At 44.8% G+C, this 23,675-nt stretch overlaps 1 protein-coding gene and 1 pseudogene across 3 annotated transcripts; one reads left to right on the plus strand and one right to left on the minus strand.

The window, feature by feature from the left end:
- The first annotated feature begins 5,593 nt into the window (after positions 1–5,593).
- Positions 5,594–11,322, plus strand: LOC136486628 (disease resistance protein RPM1-like). 3 transcript variants are annotated; one of them, XM_066483579.1, is made up of 3 exons: positions 5,594–5,782; positions 7,462–7,510; positions 8,370–11,322. In XM_066483579.1, exon 3 carries the CDS (start codon positions 8,379–8,381, stop codon positions 11,109–11,111), a length of 2,733 nt encoding a protein of 910 aa, XP_066339676.1. In that variant the 5' UTR covers positions 5,594–5,782; positions 7,462–7,510; positions 8,370–8,378; the 3' UTR covers positions 11,112–11,322. The 3 variants fall into 3 exon arrangements, with proteins under 3 accessions (XP_066339676.1, XP_066339677.1, XP_066339675.1); XM_066483580.1 differs by lacking the exon at positions 7,462–7,510 and having other exon boundaries at positions 5,594–5,793; XM_066483578.1 differs by lacking the exon at positions 7,462–7,510.
- Positions 11,323–12,909: 1,587 nt separating this feature from the next.
- Positions 12,910–20,845, minus strand: LOC136486630 (disease resistance protein RGA4-like; annotated as a pseudogene).
- Positions 20,846–23,675: the final 2,830 nt, after the last annotated feature.

Consider the following 23,675-nt stretch of genomic DNA (forward strand, 5'->3'; position numbering starts at 1 on the left):
GCCTCTGCCTCTTCCTCCTCTTGTGGCCATCTGTTTTCCAACAAATGTGCAAAATTTAGGGATTTTTCCAATTATAGAGAGCTTACCAAAGATAAGAAACAATGCTGAAAATTCTCTGGGCAAGATACAATTTTAGCAGTTCAGTAAAACTGTTATAACTCGAGTTTCAGAGATCCAACATAGGTGCACCAAGATTCGTTAGAAAGCTTAGGACATCAGCTACAACTTTCATTTAGACCACTTTTACAGATTCGAAATCGCACATAGTCAAAAATAGAGCTAAACCGAAACTGTTCTGAGTTCTAGACAGCGCAGGAACATCAACTTGTGACAGCTAGATCTCCCAAATATGAACAGCTATTGACGTGATTCCAAAGACACTTGAAAGATACAGAGGTCTAGTTATCTCCACAAAAATTTCAGAATTTTTATCATCCCAGATTTCGAGTTACCAGATAAAGAACACAGGCTGCTCCAGAAATCAGCACAGCAGAGATAAGATAAAATGATACTTCTGCATTAAGATTTCATTCTAAATTTAAAGTTCCAATCTAAGGAAGTTGTGGACATGCCCACAAACTTCCAGCAATCAAGCAAAATACCAACTCAACCAAGTTCACAAATCAAACATCTAATCAACCAAGTTCACAAGACCAACAAGACTAAATAAGGACACAACTAACGACGTGATAATCTAGATCAAGGCACCTAACACCTATGGAGCGGTGTCAATCATGGTGAAGGAACGGCGCTTCTTCTTGTAGATGGAAGGCTGTCCCAGCTGTGCACGAAGTTCATCCACTTGTTTCTGAAGACGTCTCTGCGCTCTCTGAGATGCACGCAGTTCTCCTTTGACCTCATCATCCACTCCCTGCATAGCGTGGACATGCTGCACCGTTGCCTCCAGAGTTGGGTCATTCTCCGGTGGAGCCAAAACCTGCCAAACACCCTCATGATCATTTCGAGGAAGGAACCTGAAACGATCCTCCCTCATGGCCTCGAAGCGACGACCATGGTAGTGGATGTAGGCATTCTGTGCTGCATCCTCCATGCCATCCAAAGCATGGGCTCTCCTGGCAGGGGCACTGTGGACAGTCTCCACCTCATGTCCATTGATGATATCATTCCATGCGGTGACCACCAGCTCTACCTTCTAGAAGGTAGCCTCCAGTGGGTGCTTGTACTCGGCGCAGTGGTAGCTGATGGAGGCGTGCAAGTCGGGGAAGTAGTCGTCCAGCACGCGGGTGAGGAGAGTGTGATAGTAGGCTGTCTCTGGAGCTGGCTTGAAGTAGTACTTGCACTTCCAGCCAATCTCCTCGTCCTCCACGGGGGCAGCTGGGGAGGGTGCAGGGGTAGGGGAAGTAGCCGTCGACTCCTCAGGTGTAGCCACCACAGGGTAGACGGGCACGGCGACTGGTGTAGGAGTAGGCGTCGGTGTAGCCATCTCCTCGTCGTCGGAGATGATCACAATCTCCCTCTCCGTCGGTGGGGCACGTGGGGTGAACATGGCGCGATAACCGGCGGTGCTGAGTCGAGCAGTCTTCGGATTATGAGACATCTATAGATTTAAAGTGAGATAGAAATTAGAATCAACAATTTTAAATAATAGATTAAGGTATGAAAAGCATAAATGTTTTAATAAAATAACAAGAATAAGTCAGTAAGCAAGAAACCAGAGGAGCAAAGCAGCTAAAACGACCATTTTCTAACTAGGCTTGCGTCCTACAGTCAACACGGCTCTGATACCAATTTGTCACACCCAATTTTAAGGATAAAATTGAATGCACTAAACTCGTGTGTGCCTAGGAATCAATCACACACACAAGCTGACAAATTACAATAGTATCATCACAGTGTCTCATACATCAGAGTTATAATAGAACTTAGTCTCATACATCACAGCGGAATAATAAAAATAGAATGAACTCTCGTGGCCGTCATCACAGGGAAGGTCAACTGGTTGACCACAAGCCTAATAATCCTCCGGGAAGTCCTCATACCCGTTGTCATCTGTTACCCATCCGGGATTTTTATCCAAGTAAAGAAAATAAACAAGTGTAAGTACATTCCGTACTTAGCAAGCTAACATGGGGTTATGAAGCTCAAAAGGATAGACTCTGGTTTACTGCAGTTAGCATTTTTAATAGGTCAAACTTTTATTCTCAAGTATTATCAGGTTATGCTTAAGCTCCCATTTAAACCCATAAGAACATATAATAAGGTCAGGTTTACCATATTACATCATAGAACAACTTAATTGATCATCATCGAGTATCCAGTTATTCTGTGAGTTTTCCGGGCCGCTCGTAACCGTGAGCACGGCTGTTATAACAGTTTGTTACCCTCTGCAGAGGTGGTGCACATTCACCGCGAGTCGTGATCCCCATATGCCCGGGTTAATTACTCCCATGTCACTACCAAGGTGAGCGGGCAGGGTACACTATGAAGCCATTTCATAGGTTTCCCTAACAAGTTAGGGCCGCTAGGTTTCCTTGGCAGGCAGATGTAGGGACCCCCCTTTCCTATGGCACAAATCCATCGCGGCTATACTCATAGGAACAGAGGCAGCCCTATACCCAAAGTGGCAAGCCCCATTTGCGCCAAAAAGGTAACCTCTAACCAGCTAGGAAAGGTCCTATTACTGAGCTAAAGTCAGAGCCATATGACTCTCCCGGTTGCACTGTCAGTCCCAGCTTTTGCCGACAGATAAGTCCTTATGGAGGGCCGGGAGCAACATGAACAAAGGTCATTTGCACTTTCGCCCTATGGAACAGTTGTTATAATTCATGTTACTCACTTTGTTCCATAGTATCATTCATCTATAAGTATATCAATGTTCAGTTAGAGCACTAGCAATCTACCCATATGCATTTAACCCATAGGAGACAAGGAACAGGATAACAATCACTAGGATGTCCTTACGGGTATCAAAATTAGACACATGCAAATGAGTAATTGCTTAAAGTGAAATAGGACATCAAGGAAGGCCCATGTTATACTTGCCTTGGTTCACAAACTCGTGCTGGTCCTGCTGGTCGTCGAAGAGTTCTTGGTCTCCAACGTTTTCCTCACCGTCTGAACGCGACCAACACGGCAACATACAACATTCCAAAAGCATTCATGCAAAGCAAACACTCCTATCATTAGAACAGTACACCAACAATATTGAAATCAAAATAAAATGTTTGTAAAACTAATCTACGTTTCGCTACGATCACGTCAACGCGAAGTTCACGAAAAACGGAGCTAAAATGCGATAGTTATGATTAAAACGGGTTTTCCTATAGCCCTATATTTAATTAATTCTAATCATGAAATTAAAAAGTTCCAAACTTGTCTAACAGTAGCTCCAACATGTAGCTTATGAAATTACGAAGCTAACGCGATTTGAATGGATCAATTCAGAGTTAAAACGACAATTCTATAAGCGAAACAGTTCGAATGGCATTTCTGTAAATACTGAAAGCGTACTTTTGACTTAAACAGTGAACTTTACGCTTTCAAAACGAGAATGCGTACTCGAGGAAATACGCTAAGGACGGCGGGTTCTATTACGCGAAAACAGGAGGGCTCTTTAGAAATTTTACCCCCGAAGGGGTATCAGCCGACGTGGGCCGTCGATCAAGGAACGGACGGCCTAGAACAGATGGGAGGGAGAGAGAAAAGGGCGCCGACGGGGAACAGGGGCTGCCGCGGCGACTCTCCATTGCCGGCGGCGAGGAGCTCTCCGTCGTGGTCGGTTAAGGCCCTACGGGTCACGGTGTGCCAAACCGAAGCCAGGAGGATGATGCGGGGAGGATGGCGAGTCCACCCCAGGACAAAACACGGCCAGGGAATAGCGGGTGGCGCGGTGGCCGCCATGGCCGGCGGCCAAGGTCCTCGGAGCTCGCGGCTACGGTGCCTGAAGCCACCAAATGCTAAATAAAAAGGGTCGGGGAGAGAGAGGGGACCACGGCGAGCTCACCACGGACGAAGATCGGAGGCGGAGACGGCTCGGAGACGACGGCGACGCGGACGGCGAGGACGGTGGTCGGCGGGGCTCCTCCGTGCGGCAGTTGCGGCCGGGTCGAGGCGAAAATGGAGCGGGGCAGCAGGGGGCGCGCGAGGGGGGCTCGGCTGCCTTTTTAACGAGGCCGAGAGGCACGGGAGGACGCGCCCACGACGCCAGGGCGCTGAACGGCGGTTCCGCCTTGACCGGGAGCGGGCGCGGGAGGTTGGGGGCGGCGCCGACAGGCGGGCCCGGCCTGTCAGTGAGGAGGAAAGGGCGGCGGACGGTTGCTGGTGTGCGGCTGGGCCGCGCGAACTGGGCCGGCAGGCTGGCAAGGAGGAGAAGGCTAGCAGGGGTGGGAGCTGGGCTGCGCGGAAAGAAAGGCCTGCGGGCCAAATGAGAGGAAGGGGAGGAATGGAAGGAATTTTCTTTTTTTTCTTTTTATAAATAAAATTTTCAAACTCATTTTCAAAAGGTTTTTAAAATCTTTTAGCATTTGAACAAAACCACCCGTCACAGAAATAAATACGCAATAGCATGAATGCATCAACATGTTTCTATTCTTGTATTTTCTTTTAATTTCATAAAAGAAATATTATTTCCTAAATTTGAAATGCACATATAATTGCATTTTTAAATCAAATTTACTACTTTTAAAAGAATTCAAATTTTAGGGTGTTACACAAACTTGTCTCGTGTTAGTGAACATTACAGCCACAGAATGTGTGGCTACCTACCAAGCGCTCATGACCCTATTAGCTTTAAGAAGTGGGCACAATCCATAGAATAATAAAAAAACGTTTATAAATTGTGTTAAACTTTGCCCTATGATAAATAATAGCTGCTCAAATTTGAGTTGAATAGTTTAATAAAACATGTGTCATGGTTAAGCCGGTTTGTAAGATAAAATTGGAAGCATAATAAGAGGGAATTTTGGAAATTGAATTCTTGTGTTATAAAACAACAAAGTAACCGAATTGAAGAGTCCTTTTAGAAGGACACGTACTAAATGAACCTACAAATTAACCAAAGCTAGGAAGTAAGGGACTGTTTGGTTGGTAACTGGCAGCTAGGTAAAGATCTGAACCCAGGCTATCAAAATCTAGCATCCCAGACATCTTGTCTGAGTTAGACAGCTTCTCAGTAGTCCAACCAAACAACCCCTAAGTTATGCAAATCTGAAAGAGAATACACACGAGATATAATAATACGAACGAAAGATCAATATTATATACACAAGATAATTCCACTGTCGTAGAAATGTAAAGCCACTAAAGCACATCCTAATCGATAAGAACAACCAGTTGATTTTTAATAATACTTAAAGCACTGAACCACATCCTAATCAGTGGGTTGTTCCTGAAAGCAACGGTTGGTAGGAGTGGTAGGACCCGGCCGGTTCCACCCACAAGGCATCGAACATCATTGACGCTTGCACGTGCAGAGAGAACGTGCCGATGGCGACTGCACCAGCAGGACCCGGTTGGTGTGGGCCGTAGACTTTGCCAGGTCTTGATCCTAGACAATTCAGGATATTTTTTAGCTTACGATTACAAAATGGGAGTTGGGTGCAGAAGACTTGGCCCACAAATTAAAAAGAAACAAGTAGAGTACGCAATGAAAGACTGTGTAGATGCTGTCTGTCTTATATGCATCTCCAAGTCATGGTCTTCGCTTCCCATCGTCCGTCGTCGTCCCACCCTCGCCTCACCATCACCGGTGAGCTCCGACTCCAAGCGTGAGAGGCCTTGCTAATAGCTCTCACGGCACATCTGCGACTGCGATCAACTGCAGGTGCGTGCGTAGTACGTGTACTTCCCTGCAACTCATGCCTTAATTTGTTTGCTTGTTGTTCTCAATTGGTCACGGCTTCAACGGGTCGTGTCTGCAGATCGACTCCGCTCTAGCACTGTTCATCCTTTGGTCAACATTAGTTCACCGTACTGTATCTCCGATATGATTTCAAGATCACTGTCCTTTCGCCCTTGATTGCAAACCGTAGCTGTCGTGCAATTAGGTTGACTTAATTAACACCAGAGGTTCAGATTCAGGTTCTGACTCTTGAGTCTGTCCAGCCTACCTTTCTGTTACTTGATTCTGTATTAGTGTCTCGAATAAATCCTAAACTTGCCGTGAACTTCGACTTCGCCTGCTGGATTTGGGTACTTACGATGGTCCGCGGATCAGACGTGGTACTGGTCTCATCTCTCATGACCTTAATTAGAGCCGGCATGAGAAGTAGACTTGAGGGGGTTCTTGTTCTTCCGTCGTTATCAGCAGACAGCCACTGAACGAATGGCTTCTAGCTATGCTTGTGCTAATAAAGATTTATCATCTTCGATCAATCCATCATGTCCACTGGTCTGGTTCCTGAAAGAAGGATGTACTTAGGCACTGTTTCAAGACAAAGTTTTTTTTTCTCAGGATGCATTTTGGAAAATTATGACACATTTAAATAACAGAATTTCTAAAAAACACACACAAAAAAATCTTACACCATTGAGAATCATGTCACTGTTAACAGGCTTCTCTTAATTTTTTATGTTTTAGAAAAAAGGAGTTTTTTTTATCAAACAGGAGGGGCAAGGAGCCCCTACTGAAAATATATTAAAGAAAACGCAGGTTCAGTACCAAAAAAGAAGTACTAGAAAGGAAAAACTGAGATGCTGAAAAGATAGGATAAGATAAAAAAAGGAGTTTCCTTCTGCCTTTCTGTGTCCGCACACATCCAATTTGTTGCAATGTTTTTCAGCTAATCTACTCATAAATAGCACACATACATGTAGAAGGGGGAGAAAAGCATAAGTATAATTTATTATTGCTTCTCCATCTACTATTGGCGCAAACATTCGAGGCAATGACCTCCAATGCCTTCCTCCATGCAAAACTTTCTCCTTGGAGTGTTTAGACAGTGTGTTTAGGTAGTCTGCTAGAGTTGCTCTAATTTAAAGGGGCAGTTCTAAATTAAATTAGTTTTTCTGAGACTTCTAAATTCAATAAGTTAAATACCAAATGTTTTTTAGGGAAAACAGTCAAATACCAATTGGTAGTGTAGTGTGGGAGTGCAGTGCACGCACCGACGCACGTTGCTGGTCAGCTGTGGGCTGTGGCAGCCCATCTGTGGGCCGAATCAGCCTCTTGTGCTCTTTGCTGGCCCACATAATGACCATCCTTCCAGTTCCAGTCCATCCCTCCCCCGACACCACTCCTTGCTGTCCTACTGCTGCGTCATCCACTCATCCGGTGCCTCATGCCTGCTGCGCCTGGTCGACGAAATGCGCCGCCGAGATCAATGGGCTACGGCTGCGCGTCGGCACGGCCAAGTGCGGCAGCGGCGCGTGCGTCGATGGGAAATGGATACATGACAGCGCAGAGCCGGAGACGCATGCATTTCTCTTACCCTAACCGCGTTTCTTACCTCTGCACTTCTCGCTGCCTGCTCACCTCCTCCTTCCCCTTGTTTAATGCCTCAGGTTTGCCGGATTCATCCCCCCGTTCCGCTCTGGGATAAGGTTCCAGCAGGTGCGCATTGGCTTGTCAAACGAGCCAACACTATCCCTGTTTTTTTGTGGATGTAAATGAGATAATTTTGATGGACATTAGGGACCATGTTCTCAGCAATCCTATTGGGCTAGTTTTATGCTCTTTGTCAGACACGTTGACTTCAATTTTCCTGATCGCATATCAAACTGAGTCTAGGTACTAGGCAGGGAGCAACTTCAGGAAACGTCGCCCTGAATCTGAAACTAGCACGGACATCAATTGATGGTCCTTCCATGGTTGCCCGAATCTGTTTAACCTTCAGAAAATTTGGAAGCAAATAAACATATATGTTACAATTGAGGATGTCTAGAAAATGGGGTAGCAACTGGATCTTCTGTCCAAGTGTCCCGCGTCCTGCCAGTGGCTCTTTATATGGTTTTGCGTTGTTATGACCCGTTGGTTGCGCAATGTTTCATTTATACTATATGCTGATTATTGCTACATGTCTTTTTATAGATAGATTATGTCTAAAAGAGTAAGTACGTAGTAGATTCACTATTTTAATTACCTCTTCAGGAAAATGAGTGAAACATCTCTCTTCTATGCCAAATTATATTTGATGAGGTCCATTTAGCCATTTGGGAATTGCATATGGTACTGATACATGTTACCTGCATGTGCAATACATTATACTTTAAAGTTTCCTGTCATATAAGCTTTAAGTTTTGCCGAGACAAAGCTCCATTTGCTAAAAAAATAATAAGGCAGAATAGAATCAACAAGAACAGGGGGAATTGTTTTTTTTTTTTAACTTATGAGTGACTGCATGAATTCAGCTGCTATCTTTCAATTTAAATTTGCTTTACCTACAATATGACCTGCTGTCTTTGTTGTTCAGCTCAAACTTATGGCAGAAGCAGTGCTCCTTGCTGTCACTAAGATTGGTTCTGTTCTTGGAGATGAAATTGCCAAGGCCATTATAAATAAGCTGTCTGAAAAAGTTCAAGCTCTGAAGGAACTCCCACGTAAAGTGGATCAAATAAGGATGAAACTGACAATCATGAGCAAAGTTATACAGCAGATTGGCACAGTCTACCTTACAGATGAGCTTGTCAAGAGTTGGATTGGGGAGGTCCGGAAGGTGGCTTACCGTGTTGAGGATGTAGTAGACAAATACTCATACCATCTTCTTCAACTAGAGGAAGAAGGGTTCCTGAAGAAATATTTCGTCAAGGGTACCCACTATGTCCATGTTTTCAGTGAAATTGTTGCTGAGGTAGCGGAGATAGAAGGGGAGATTCAGCAAGTTATTCAGTTGAAGGATCAGTGGTTGCAGCCATCCCAGCTTGTCCCTCACCATGACCAACTGGCTGAGATCGAAAGACAGCGTTCCCAAGACAGCTTCCCAGAATTTGTCAAAGATGAAGATCTAGTAGGAATTGAAGAAAATAGAAAACTGCTGACTGGATGGATTTACTCAGAAGAGCAGGCTAGCACAGTGATAACAGTTTCTGGTATGGGTGGACTGGGAAAATCTACACTGGTTACAAATATTTATGAACGTGAAAAGGTCAACTTCCCGGTACATGCTTGGATCGTTGTGTCACAGATCTACACAGTCGAGTCTCTGCTGAGAAAGCTACTCTGGAAGATTGGGCATATGGAACCACCAGTGCCAAGAGATATTGACAAAATGGATGTACATGACTTGAAGGAAGAAATAAAGAGAAAACTCCAAAATAGAAAATGCTTGATTGTATTGGATGATGTTTGGGAGCAAGAAGTATACTTCAAAATACATGATGTTTTCCAGACGCTCCAAGAAAGCCACATCATCATTACAACACGAAAGGATCATGTTGGTGCTATTGCTTCCTTTGGCCACCATCTTGAGCTCCAACCGTTGTGTGGACCTGATGCATTTGAGCTTTTCTGTAGAAGGGCTTTCCACAGCAAGAAGGACCACAAATGCCCCGAGGAGCTTCAGGAAATTGCTGGTGAAATAGTGAAAAGGTGTCATGGCCTGCCGCTAGCAGTTGTTACAATCGGCAGCTTGTTGTCATCAAGACCACAAATAAACATTTGGAATCAAACATACAACCAGCTTCGGAGTGAGCTGTCAACCAATGATCATGTCCGAGCAATCTTAAATCTAAGCTACCATGACCTATCTGGAGACCTCAGAAACTGCTTCTTGTATTGCAGCTTGTTTCCTGAAGACTACCCCATGTCACGCGAAACCCTTGTGCGGCTTTGGGTTGCAGAAGGTTTTGTTCTGAGTAAAGAAAAGAATACACCAGAGGAGGTGGCTGAGGGAAATCTCATGGAACTGATCCACCGTAATATGCTTGAAGTTGTAGACTATGATGAGCTTGGCAGGGTTAGCACTTGCAAGATGCATGATATCATGCGGGACCTGGCACTTTGTGTTGCCAAAGAAGAGAAGTTTGGTTCTGCAAACGAGTATGGTGAACTGATACAGGTGGACAAGAATGTTCGTCGCTTGTCCTTATGTGGGTGGAATGTTAATGCGGCACCTAAGGTTAAATTTCCATGTCTTCGAACCCTTGTGGCTCGGGGAATAATTTCATTCTCCCCTGACATGATATCCTCAATTATGTCTCAATCAAGCTATTTGACAGTTCTTGAGCTGCAAGATTCTGAGATCACTGAGGTTCCAACATTTATAGGAAATCTCTTTAACCTTCGGTATATTGGGTTAAGGCGCACCAAAGTCAAGTCACTCCCAGAGTCCATTGAGAAGCTCTTCAACCTCCACACTCTGGACATCAAACAAACTCAAATAGAGAAACTACCACGAGGGATTGTTAAGGTCAAGAAGCTAAGGCACCTTTTGGCTGACAGGTTTGCTGATGAGAAGCAGACAGAGTTCAGATATTTCATCGGAGTGGAAGCACCGAAAGGTCTGTTGAACCTGGAAGAACTACAGACTCTTGAGACAGTGCAGGCGAGCAAAGACTTGGCTGAACAGCTGAAGAAACTGATGCAGCTCAGAAGCATATGGATCGACAATGTTAGTGCTGAAGATTGCCCTAATCTTTTTGCGACCCTTTCGGCAATGCCACTTCTTTCCAGCCTCCTAATCTGTGCAAGAGATGTGAATGAGACACTTTGCCTCCAAGCCCTTGCGCCGAAATTTCCCAAGCTCCACAGACTAATTGTAAGGGGGCGCTGGGCTGATGGGACACTGGAGTATCCAATATTTCGCAACCATGGGAAACATCTAAAATATTTAGCGCTTAGCTGGTGTCAGCTTGGTGAAGATCCACTGGGGGTCCTTGCTCCACACGTGCCAAACCTCACTTATTTGAGCTTTAACAGGGTGAATAGTGCAAGCACTTTGGTTCTTTCTGCAGGGTGCTTTCCTAACCTGAAAACACTAGTCCTGAAGAAAATGCCTAACGTTGAGCAGCTGGAGATTGGACATGGTGCTCTTCCATGCATCGAAGGTCTGTACATCATGTCCCTAGCGCAGCTGGATAAGGTCCCTCAAGGCATCGAATCGCTTCTCTCCCTCAAGAAGCTTTGGCTTCTGTACCTGCACGCGGAGTTTAGGACTCAGTGGCTGACGAATGGGATGCACCAGAAAATGCAGCATGTTCCAGAGATTCGCGTCTAGGACAGGGGACAGCCAGATGGTTATTTCTGCAGTACTATGCTTGTATGGTGTCTGTGAAAGAACTATGTTTTTTGTACTTTTAATCCCTTTTTCGTCCATTAAGTCATGAATTGTTGTTATATCCGGATTTTACTTGCAGAGTCTAAAGGCTTGCCTTGTGTATTTTCGTTGTGTTGGTACAGTTGCTTTAAGAATAATGGTTGGTTCGAGACATTTGCCTTCTGTATTGACTTCATGCAAATGATGTTATGATCAAACTTGCATCTCCGTGTATTTTGAAATTTTTACATGCCTTATATGAGAGTGGGAGAAAATCATATTGGTGATACATTGGCTTGGCTGCAGAATGCTGACTGGTGTTTATTGACCATTTTAAGTTTAGGGGAAAGCTTCAGCTCTTCTGCTCTTCTATTGAAATATAATGCTATCTTTTTTGTTTGAAAAATCTATCAAAATGGTACAAAACAGCGAACGCGTGTACGTGGTTGCATCTCCGGCTGTGGAGTGCGCCCACCCGGGTTTGATTCCCTTCGGGAGCACCGGGTGTCGCATCTGGGGATTATTAATCCCCATATTTGTTTCATGCAGGTTCTGGACATTTGGCGTGGCGCCAACTATGACGTACCCGTGGTCTACGAGGCTCTGTGCGGCTCCGGTAATCTCCGGATGGACGCTTGTGTTGCGTATAGGTTGTAGGTCTAGAGTGTGAGTTGTGTCGAGTTTAGAAACTACAACTTGTACTATACTTAGAAGTCCAGACTAAAAAACAATGGTACGAAACAATAGGATAATGTTGACTTCATGTACCTCAGGCTACCATTTTTTTTTCGAGATGGTGCTTGTAATCTAAGTAGCGGTAGTTTATAATATTCCCTCCGTTCCAAATTATAAGTCATTCCAATCATAGAGAAAATTATAAAGATTTATGACATCAAATAGCTATACTATGAAAATATAATTAATAAAGAATCTAATGGTACTTATTTGATGTCACAAATATTATTATTTTATTATATAAATTTGGTCAAACTTTAAATTCTTTGGCTCTCTACGAAAGTTCGGATGATTTATAATTTGGGAAAAAATGTAAGAAATAAAGAAATTTCAATATTGGATTCTCATTCATATTAGAAAAAATGTACGTTGGGCTCTCTAGTGTTGCAACTGCAGCTACCAGCCTTGGATTCTGGGACTGGGGACTTGCGCGGTTGCGCCGCCGTCAGGTCTCTTCACCGCCTGCAAGCTCTGCACCTGTAGTTGCCCCACAGCAAAGTAAATTTCAGGAGTCGAGACGGACTGACGGAGGAGGAGCTCTATAGCATTGGATTTGGAGAAGAAACCCTCAAATCAAAAGGGGCTGTCGAAATCAGAGTAGGAGACGACGGTGAGGGGCGTCGGCGCGTCGCTCGGTGGCGGCGACATTACGCGCACGGAGGAGGAGGAAGTCGCAGGGACGATGGGGCGAGCCACTGACATGATGCAGGCACAGAGTTAGGACCTGATTTTTCGTAGTCAGGTGATTGCCCACTCCCATCTCTGATCTCTCCAGTTTGATTCCTTTTGCGTTGGTTCCAATCAAACACTACTGAAGCGAAAACCATCTCCCAGATGAACAGAACAAATCTCCAACCCATTGCACCAAATGAACAGAACAAATCTCCAACCATCATTGGCGGCTTTGCTCCAGAAAAGGACAATGTTTTCCAATTTCGTTACTTACTCATGATTATGGTGCAGTGATTAGTAATCCGTAGAAGGTTTCTAGCGTTTTTTTTTGTCACATCACTATCCTCTTGACTAAATCATCAAATGAACCATCTTCATTTATTACATATTCTAAAGGGAAAGAGAGAGAGTTCAGACCTACAGCAATGTGCAGGTCTGCAGGAACGAATCCTGGTTTACATACCATTGTCCTGAGTACTAAATTCACTCATTCATATACGATGGAAAAAAGGATTATAACCATGACTCAAGAGTGGAGTCATTTAGGCAGTAAAATAAACTTATTTGATTAGATAGTTTAGTGATCCATAATGGAGGAGATTTAGTGACTGCATCAGGAGCACAGTTTAGCTGGTGTCCACATAAATAGCTTGTCCTTTTTATTTCACCCATTAGGAAATGGAATATTCTTCACCGTTGTCTGACAAACCGAAGTAGCAACTCTACCCACTAACAAGAATCCTCAACTGAATGGTTCACCTCATGCTGCAAAACAGAAATAGACATCATAAAACAATAGCGACTTATCTTTGTGTAAAAGTACAACGAGAAATTGTAGTATTTTTTATTTGGGAAAATTAGTTTTGTAGCACCAAAAGAACTCCGCTTCCGTAAAATACCATTGAAAGACGTTTGCCACGTAAAATACCACCGAAAGATAGCATCGTTACCTCTATCTAGCATTCCGTCACGGTGCCACAGCAACGTCGTGAAATCCACCTCCAAACGCCTGATAGAAACAAACGCTGGGTCATACTCCTGGCCCTCCTCGGTTCGATGTGGAGCGCCAGAGCACCCAGCTCATGCCCCTCCTCACTGCTGACGGCGGATGCTCAGGCAGAATTCCAAAGTTGTCGCAGGGTCGCACGAGGTGGCCGTCGAGGAGCACGACAAGCTGGTTACAAGCGAGACACGGTGCGGCGAGTGCGGACTGGCAGCGACGGCAACAACCTCGCCGGCCGACATGGGTAAGGACGGACCTCCGGAGCAGGTGGCCAAGGCCAAGAATTTGGCGCCGGCGCTGCAGTCGTTCGCGGACGTAGCGGACGTGGTGCTCATGGTTCTTGCAACTTGTGAGCTCTTGCATTCTCGACGGACACCAGCTGCACCTGAACGAGCGCAGCCTCTTGGCCCGCACTGCCGCGGCTGGCAGCGAAGCTACCCCCTGTGTGCGCCCCTAACCCAAGGACGACGCCACCGCATGGGCCGCCTTGAGCGTGAGGCCGACCACACTCGTGGACCACAATTATCAGCACGGTGCATGCCGCTCCGCCGTGTCCCCAGCATGCGTGCGCAAGCAAACCGCCGGCGGCGGCATTGGCATGGGTGCATGCGTGTGCAGCGCGAGCCGGCTCACCTAGGAACGCCATGAGCCAGTTGCCGAGAGCCAAGAAGACGAGATTCCGCGTGTTCTATTAGTCGGGAAGCAGGAGAGGAGAGGAAGTTGAAGATGCGGCTGGTGATAAAGAGCATCACGGACGTGGACATGCCGTCGCCTATTGCGCCCACCAGGCCCAGCACCATGCACTACGTTTGCGTGCATGAACACCGGCGAACGATGGCATCGCCGGCGCCGAATTCTTGGCCTTGGCCGCCTCCTCCGGAGGTCCGTCCTTACCCATGTCGACCGGCGAGCTAGGTCGTCGCTGTCGCTGCCACTCCGCACTCGCTGCACCGTGTCTCGCTTGTAACCAGCTTGCCGCACTCCTCAACGGCCACCTCGTGCGACTGGCGACAACTTTGGAATTCCGCTAGCATCCGCCGTCGGCAGCGAGGAGGAGCATGAGCTGGTGCTGGAGCTCCACATCGAACAGGGGAGGACCAGGACCTAGCGTTTTTATCTTTCAGGCGTTTGGAGGTGGATTTCACGACGTTGCTATCCCACCGTGACGGAATGCTAGATAGAGGTAACGGTGTGTCTTTTAGTGGTATTTTACGTGACGAACGTCTTTCAGTGATATTTTACAGAAGTGGAGTTCTTTCGGTGCTATAGAACCAATTTTTCCTTTTTATTTTCTCATGTCTTTTATTTGCCGTTATTTTGTCATAGTACTACAAAATCCAGGTAGCTACAAAGATAAATTGCTAATTCTAGAATAATTGTTTTACAAGACTAAAACAAGAATTCCCACTTATACATTATTTGTTATTTCTCATAAGGGGCAGGATTACAATTTGCACATGAAGTCGGATAGTCCTAACCTTCATTAAGAAACAAGTAGCCCAAGCCCCTATCCCTAAACCCAAACAAGTAGTGGGTGTTTTGGAAAACAAAACAGTGGCAATTACAATGGATACAAATGTATAGTGACTTACAACTTAGGCCTTGTTTGGATGCGCATGTATTCATCTCAATCCACATGTGTTGAAGTGGATTGGAGTGGAATTGAACTAAATTCCATTCCATTCCACTCCAACACATGTGGATTGAGATGGATACACATGCATCCAAACAAGGCCTTAATAGTTTCGTTAACATTATTTGGTGACATTAGGTTGCAAAGGTAGCTCACATAACTACTGAATACCCAATGCAATTTTTTTTGAAGGAATTAACCAATGCAACTTCTATGAATGTTATGGTTTTCTTTTATGCCAATGATCATGGTTTTGGATAGGAAACACAAGACCAATCGAGAAGAAGTGTTCAGGAAACAAGAACTAAGTTGTCAGTACTCAGTAGTCAGTACAAAGCACAAGTAGTAGTATTTTGCTCCTTATCACAGATGTGTTTATGTTCTTGTTCGTTAGAGTCCACATGGTCAAACTCTGAAATCTGACCATTTGTTTGTTTGGAACTATCATTCACAGGATGCAGATTAACTATACAACTAAATTTCCTATGAGAACTACTACGATAATATTTCATTTTCAAAATTACAGGTAATATAGACTTACAAAAATATGTTTTCTATCTTTTACATCAATGATTGCCAAAAGCAAATAACATCGAGGAAAAGAAGAACAGAGAAAATTTTAACTGTTCCCCAACTAGATAAGCATGATTTGTAAGGTTTAGATTCCTCTACCTGTTTTTGTAAGGTTTTTGTGAAAGCAAATAATAACTTCTAGCAACTAATACTCAGTCACAAATAAGTGATTGTTTTGGCTTAGTTCTGTCAACTATTTCAAATTATGGTTACCAATTTCTTAGATGGAGTTTTGATATTCAAATAATACGAGTATATTGAACTCGAAAAGAAGTTTCATAAAGGTTCACCTTTTCTGTCTTATATGAACATATTTCAATAAAATTGCCTAGCCAAAAAGTCATTTTTTATTCGAGGGAACATTTTCCTTAGTATAAAAATAATATTTTTGTAAAAAAACTTTTACAAGATGTTCATGGCTAAGTATATGTTCTCTCTGTCCCAAAATAAATCAACTTTTAGAGTTGTCCTAAGTCAAACTATATTAAGTTTGACCAACTGTATAATGAAGAGTACTAGCATCTATGACACCAAACAAGTATACTATGAAAATATATTTCATGGTGCATCTAAATGATACTAAGTCATAAATATTGGTTTGACTTAGGATAAAACAAGAATGACCTGTAATTTGGAACATATAGAGTAACTATTACTTCTAATGGATCTAAACAAATCCATGGTATATTGGGTGTTTATAGGTGAAAAAATGGCTGGACATGATATGCAAAAGAGAAGGGACACAAAGCTGACCATGATGCTCCCTCGAGGATCCGATCGTCGTCATTCATGTAAGAAATGAAGAATTAGGAAGCCATTGTGCCATTGCCAGCAATGGACGTACCAGCCGCACAAGCCACTGGATGTCCTATATTACTGAAAACAGAATTTTGTTCGTCATGTGGCATTTGGGTGTCAGTTTCCTGTACTTGTCCCTCTGACAGAACAGAGCAATTTACAATTCCATTCTCGGTTGTCCCAAATGAAGCAGAAGCTCCTCGAAGACAAACTTCAGTTGGCACAGCCCTTTTGAGCAGAAGAACTTTTGGTTTGTTCGGATGTTCCTTAGCCACCCTCACCCAGTTCACTTTAGTACCATTGGTGACTCTAATATCAAGAGTTACTTCCCTCAGTCGTGTGAAACCTTTAATCTGGATTCCAGAGAGGCCATCCATATCTTTACAGAGCAGCTGAAGAGATTCAAGAAATGGCAAGGCGCCTTCTTCAATCTTTGGGAATGTTGGACGCTGCAGCACAAAACATAGGCAGAGCAGCCTTGGCAATGCCTTGTTCTTAATGGTGATTTCTTCAAGTTCATCAGCAATCAGCTTCAGGTACTGCAGGTGCTTCAAATTTGTCAAAGCTAAGAGAAGATCAGCTGTAAGTTTAGTTGACTGAACGCATAACTCCCTGAGTCGGCGCAGTGCTGTGACAAACCCAGGTAGTTCCCTGTAATTTCAGCGACCTGAGATAACAGGGAGCTTTCAATTCTTTCAGAAAGTCTTCAGAGCATCCGTCCAAATAGAGTGACAAAGAACGAGGATCATTGCTTGCATCCTTGTCGTCATGAATGAACTCCTGTATGGCCTTCTGAAGAGTGGTCAATTTACTACTAGTTGCAGATGACTCACACCAGATCTTTACCTTCTGCAATTTTTTCATATGACCCATAAGTTCTGCAAATCCGTCACTTTCATCTACAAGAAATCCTGCTAGTGTCTGCACTTTATATTTTGCTGAAGTAAGAAATTTCTTCAGTTCATCATTTATGGCTTTATCTGGAAGCTTGAATTTTCCAAAGAGATGAATTATATGGGGCAGCTGAATAACTTCAGTTGGAAGCATCTTTACATTCGTTCTCCTTAGGTTGAGTGTCTCCAAAAGTTTCAGTTGTTTTATCTCTTTGGGAAGGATGGTAACATTTCCCCCTAGGCTCAGATATTTAAGAAGCAATAGGTTGCATATTTCTGTGAGATGATCATTTTGCAAGTCTGTACAGTCTTCAAGGTCCAAGACCCTTAGCAGTTGGTACTTGTTGAAATTCAACATAGTTTTACCTGCCTCCCCAAATACTATCAGAGATCTGACAAGCGAGAGATCGATGTTCAAAGTGGCACCATCTGTAATAGTGTTGTGACGGAGAGAAACACAACGGGCATTTTTAGGTTGGAGCTCTCGTCCATCGAACAAAGTGATGAAGTTTTCATAGAGAGACTTGAGCGTAATGTACTCATGCATCATGCCATAAGTTTTGCATGTTTTCACAATTGTGTTGTTGCTCACATCAATGGGTTCAATGATGTTCTGGTCCAGGAGCTTCTCGAAATTTTCAGCTGCAAGGTCAGTGCATAAATTTGTTGGCCGCACAAATCCCTCAGCTAACCATTGCCTCTTTAGCCTTTTCGCCCGTACTGGATAATCACTTGGAAACATAGCAAAATACAGAAAGCAAGCTTTGAGAGCATGGCTAGGAAGACTGGTGTAGTCATGGATCAGCACCTGATGCATTCTGTCCAAAGTATCGTCACCACTCTGTAGATGGTAAAACCGTACCTGGTTGCACACATCTTCACAGTCATGTCCTGTTGGCCAACTCTTTTTTCCCATGAATTGGCCAACGGTAGTCAGAGCGAGTGGTTGACCATCACATTTCTTCAAAATTGCTGCCAAATCAGGCCCCATGTACTCTGAATATTCCACCGGACAAGCTTCCTTCAGGAATAACTGCTTTGAATGTTTCTCGTCAAGTCTTCTCATTTTGTGAATATAGCCGTTGGGAGAGCTGCAAGTATTAGCCACTGACTTGATTTTCGTTGTCACCAATATTCTGCTGCTAACATCTCGAGGAAAGGCAGACTTTATAGTACTCCATTGATCTGACCGCATGTCATCAATTACAATGAAATACCTGGAATTTTGTGAAATGAGAATACACAAATCAACAAAAACCTCCAACACCATAGTGATCAACGCGTGAAGGAAAGGTAATCATTTATTTTCATTTGACATCGTTATCCTTCAGAAATAAATACATGTTTTCTACAGTAAAAAAGAGTAACTGCTCCTTATTGTGGTATATATATTAGCATGTGCAGTATATATGGAGGCCAGAATTCCAAGAGTGGATTTTGCAGTTCTTTTATTAATCTCCTTAGTTTTATAAGAGCTGTAGGCAAAATTACTTACATATTTGAGTAATTTTACTAAATCATTTGTGAATCCGCGAATACATTTTGTACCACAAAACTATCTGACTAGGATCTTTTTCTCATAACTAAAGTCTCTGCATGCTGTCTACAGTTGGCTTTAGAGAAAGATTTTCATAAAATTATTAAGTAGTCAACTAACTCCGCCTATGTTGGGGTGCCTATGGTGTTCTAGCATAGCAGGTCCAAACCCTGATAAAGGAGGAGGGTTGTGTTAAGCTTGGCGAGCCAGTGTAAAAACTTAGCCACTAGTATGGAGATGAAACCCTTGAAAGCCTATGTTGTTGTTGTTGATTAAGTAGGAAACTGTCTTCTGTTGTCTAAGGGGTGGAAGAAAATTTCTTACCTCTTGTTATTTAGGAAGTTCCTTAGATCAGTACTAAGCTGGTAGACATCGGAGGTATCGGGTGGTGGTTTATGCAGTTCCTTGAGTATCTCTATTAAGAGCTTGCTCGGATCCCCATGCACTGCAGAAACCCATGCCCTTTCACCGAATTGCTTGCCGATCACGCTGTTGTACAACTCCCGGGCAAGGATGGTCTTCCCCAATCCACAGAAGCCAACTATTGAGATCACTTTCAACTGCTTGGGTTGACCTTCAAATTCTGACAACTGCTCCAGAAGCTCCTCAAGGGGTGGCTTGATGCCAACCAAATCAGCCGGAAGGATATGCTGATTCAAGGATGATTCTGCCGGCTGGAATGTGGATGGAGGGGACACTGAATACCTCTGTTGCCGTTGGAGTGCTTCCTCCAATCTGCACCTTAGTTGCTGCATCTCTTCGCTTAACTGTAAGCGTGATTTTCTCTTCTTCCCAGTTTTGACCATTTTGCAGTACCATGGTTGTTGCTGTTCCCAAGATGCATCATACACGATGTGGTCTATACAGTCCTCCATTTCATGAGCTACTTGGCGCAACTCTTCAACGGACAAACGCAGTATGTGATCATCCTGCCCCAAGAGCTGCCCATCAATGGCACTAGTGATCATTTTAAGCTCACTCTTCAGAAAAGCCAGATCTCCTTCATAGCCCTTGTATAGCTTGTATTTCTCCTCCGCCAGCGAGAACAATCTCGAGATGAGGTTGTCTAGAAATGCACTCAATAGGCCCGGGTCCTCCATCGGTCACAATGGCTGTTAGGTGCTGATGGTTCCTAGTGGTGTGGAGATGAAATGCACCCAGCTTTGCGCATACTGATGATGGGTTGAATAAAACACACAAAGAGCACATAAAACTTAAGGAGCATCTTGTAGCAGGGGAGATGACCACATCCGTCTTTTCATCTGACAATAAATTGCACTTGTTAGCATATCTAATATTGTTTGCAGCACTTTTCAGTTTTCACACTAAATATATCATATAGATACAGAATACTAATATTAATACTAGTCAGTACTACCTTAAGAGTTATATGTAATGAACACTTCCAAAGGAATTACGGCAGTTGTGATATATCGGTATGACCACTAATATTCACACTATAACCCCTGAAAATAAAAAATTGTGACAAGGAGAAATCATTAGAATCAAGCTCTGATAAGCCCTGGTGGGAGATACTCCAAGATGGCAAGATCTTTAAAAATCAATCAACGGTGGGATGAATCAAGGCGAAAAAAACAAACGAGCAAAAGGACATCGGTTTCTTGCCAAATGAATCTAGATAGAAACTCTGACGAGCTATTGACCAAATAGTGAGCTTGGAGATCTCGATCCAGATGAACAGCACGACAGAAGACTCCAAAACAGAGCAGTACTACCACAATACACCTAAGATAAGAGCTGTGCCAGAATCAGATTAGGAGAATCTAAACCAGCTTATGAAGTAATTCACCCTTGTGGCAGCTACATGATGTTTAGTTAGGCCTCGTCGATGGAAAAGGGGCATCTATTACGCACCTGACGTTGTGCTGCAGCTGGAGCTCGCTGGTGAGGGGAGGAGACTTGACTGGACTAGGGACTCTGGGAGAGATGCACTCATTTGTCATGATGGTCTCTTGGTTTAGCGGGGAAGGGTTAACACCGTTAACAAAAGACAACAATACCCCTGCGGCCCTGCCTTCATCCTCTTTCCGCTCAGCATACAGGAAAACAAGCACAAATTCTGTACACAAGCCACTTCAACAAATATCCAACTCCAGGAACAGCAGGGAAGTATTGTATTTTCCTCTCGCCCCCGCAAGGCGACTCAGGCGGCGGCCACCCTAGCCCCGCAGCCAGCCCTCTTTCCCTTCCCTTCCCCCCTCGCCGCTGCTAGAGGGGGCTGCCAGGAGGCCTGCGCGGCCCCTAGGATGGTGGCGGCGAGGCCTTCGCCCAGGCGTGCGAGATCCTCAATGCGGGGCGGCGTTCGGTGGCCATGGCGGCATGGGCGGTAGCTACGCGGCGGCGGAGGAGTTAGCATGGCAGTAGCTACGAGTGGAGGCGCGACGAAGGTGGAGTAGGCTGGGGGGTGGGGGGGCGTCTTCCGTTTTGAGGCTGCTCCTCGCTGTCGTGGAACTTGCCGGCCACTACAGCAGGCGCAGCGACAGCGGCGGCTTCGGGCAGCGGCGTTCGGCTGGCACCAGCATCGGCAATGGCAGGCAGCTGGCTCGGCTGCGTCAGTGTGGATTGGTGGCGTGGTGGTGCGGCCCGGCGCCGTGAGACGTCATGGTGATGTGGGTGGCTGCGCTGGTTGTTATGCGGCATCGGCGCCGTGGTGGCGTGGACGGCGACGACATGCTCGTTTTCGCGTCTACCGCGCCCTGTCGGCGAGGCGGGTGTCGATCGAGCAGGCCACACCAGACTATCTCAATTCGGCAACAACGACGGCGGCTGTGCGGCATGGTGGAGTGGGCGGCGTGGGGCCGGTGGAGGTTGCTGGAGACCTTGCGCACTGTGGTTGATGCGGGACCGGCTTGGCAGGGGGTGGGACGTTGGTGGGGTGGGCGACTAAGGCTTCTTCGGTCCTGGCCCCCTTGTCCCTGCCATCTGCCTTTCCCTTTCCTGGGTTGGCTTTCGTGACGGAGCTGGATCTCCTTGCTGTTGGCCGGCTTTGTCGGTTCCGGCGAGGAGGGGGGACTCTTCAGCGGGCTTCTCTCGGCGCTTCTCCTGTCCGGCGTTCTAGGGGCGGCGATCGGGCGGGGCTGCGGCTGATCTGTCGCCGCACCCTGGTAGGGTTCGGTCTCTAGCGGCGACGGTGTTGGAGGTTGCTTGAGATCGGGGCGAAAGCTTGGACAAAGACGTCTGCGGATGTCGTTCCCTTCTGGGAGGCGTCCTTTCCTACCTCTGCTCCTACTGTACTGGATGTTGCAGGTGAAAACCTTCCCATACATGACGAGCTACCTTGTCGGCGCTTTTAGCGTCAGCTAGGCTTTCCATTTCCACGGTTGCTCCTTTTGTTTGGCCATGGTGATGTCCCAAGCTGTGTTGTTTGGTGTCATCCAACAGGTCTTTGTGTTTCTACTATCCTTGTTAGTTTGTAGTTGAAACAAGTTAGTTTAGTTGTTTTTAGTTGGGTCATTTTGACCAAGTTGAAGCAAGTAGTGGCGTGAGTTTTGACAATTGTCCGGTTGTTGTTCCAAAGCTGTGTAGGATGAGTGGAACACTTTCCTCCGTTGTATGATTTTTTGCTCTAGTTTCTATTAAAAAAAATTGGACGGGCACTTGTCTTTTTCCTTTCTACATCTAATAAAAATTGTGGCAAATCTTTTACCGTCCTTTTAAAAAAGCAACACCAGGGAAGTCAATGGTGTAGAGAGCCTGTCAAATTAAAAAGCTCGCTTACACCAACCGGGTCCCTCCCATCCGTACCGGCGTGTGCGAGGGAATTGAGCTCCAAGCTACTATCTTCGGAGCATCCAGTTTGCCGCCAGCGTCTGGTCCAGCGTCCGGTCGCTGATGCTGTTGCCGAGCCTCTGATCGGAGCGTCCGGTCACTTTTCGTCCAGCGTCCGGTCACCTCTGTGAGCTCGTTTCTTCACGATCTTGCATACGGCTTGGTTCCTATCTTCGTGCTTGGACTTTGCTTGATATTTTGGGTCTTCTCTTGTGCTTCTAAGGTCTTGCTTGAGGTGTTGATCATCGGATCATCACGTCGCCTTTATCCAAGTCACGTCTTGCATCCTCTTGAACTACAAAACAATCACTTGTAAATTCATTAGTCCAATTTGGTTGTGTTGATCATTAAACACCAAAATCCAAAATAAATGGGCCAAGGGTCCATTTTCCTTACAGTGATTTGGAAAAAAAATCACATTTTATTAGGATGGACGGAGCAACCGCCCCTTTTTCTCTTTCTTAATTGTTTCCTATTCTTGTGAGGAAACATGCTCTTGGAATGGAAAATTAGATTTATTTTCATACATTTTCAAGAATAAATGGAAACCGTGGTATATTGGGTCTGCTCGTCGCCACCAAGCTAACAAATAGCTGATAATGAATCTATAACGGATTGAGGTCTACATCGAGAATTGCGGATAACGGACGCTAAGTTTCAATAGCATGTCTAATAATCTCGTATAATTTAGGTATATGCATATCTTACTAAATGATTCTCTTTCACACCAATAAGTTAACTAAATACAAATTAATGGTAGACCAATAAACATATAACTTAAATAGTGTATAGATATTTAATTATACTCAAAGAATTGATCCTCAATCAAATATATATTAAATAAGAACTAACTAGTTACATTCTAGACTTATGACGCTATAGCAGAATTCTA

The sequence above is a fragment of the Miscanthus floridulus genome, chromosome 10 (assembly GCF_019320115.1).
Source record: "Miscanthus floridulus cultivar M001 chromosome 10, ASM1932011v1, whole genome shotgun sequence".
In the NCBI taxonomy this organism is placed as follows: domain Eukaryota; kingdom Viridiplantae; phylum Streptophyta; class Magnoliopsida; order Poales; family Poaceae; genus Miscanthus; species Miscanthus floridulus.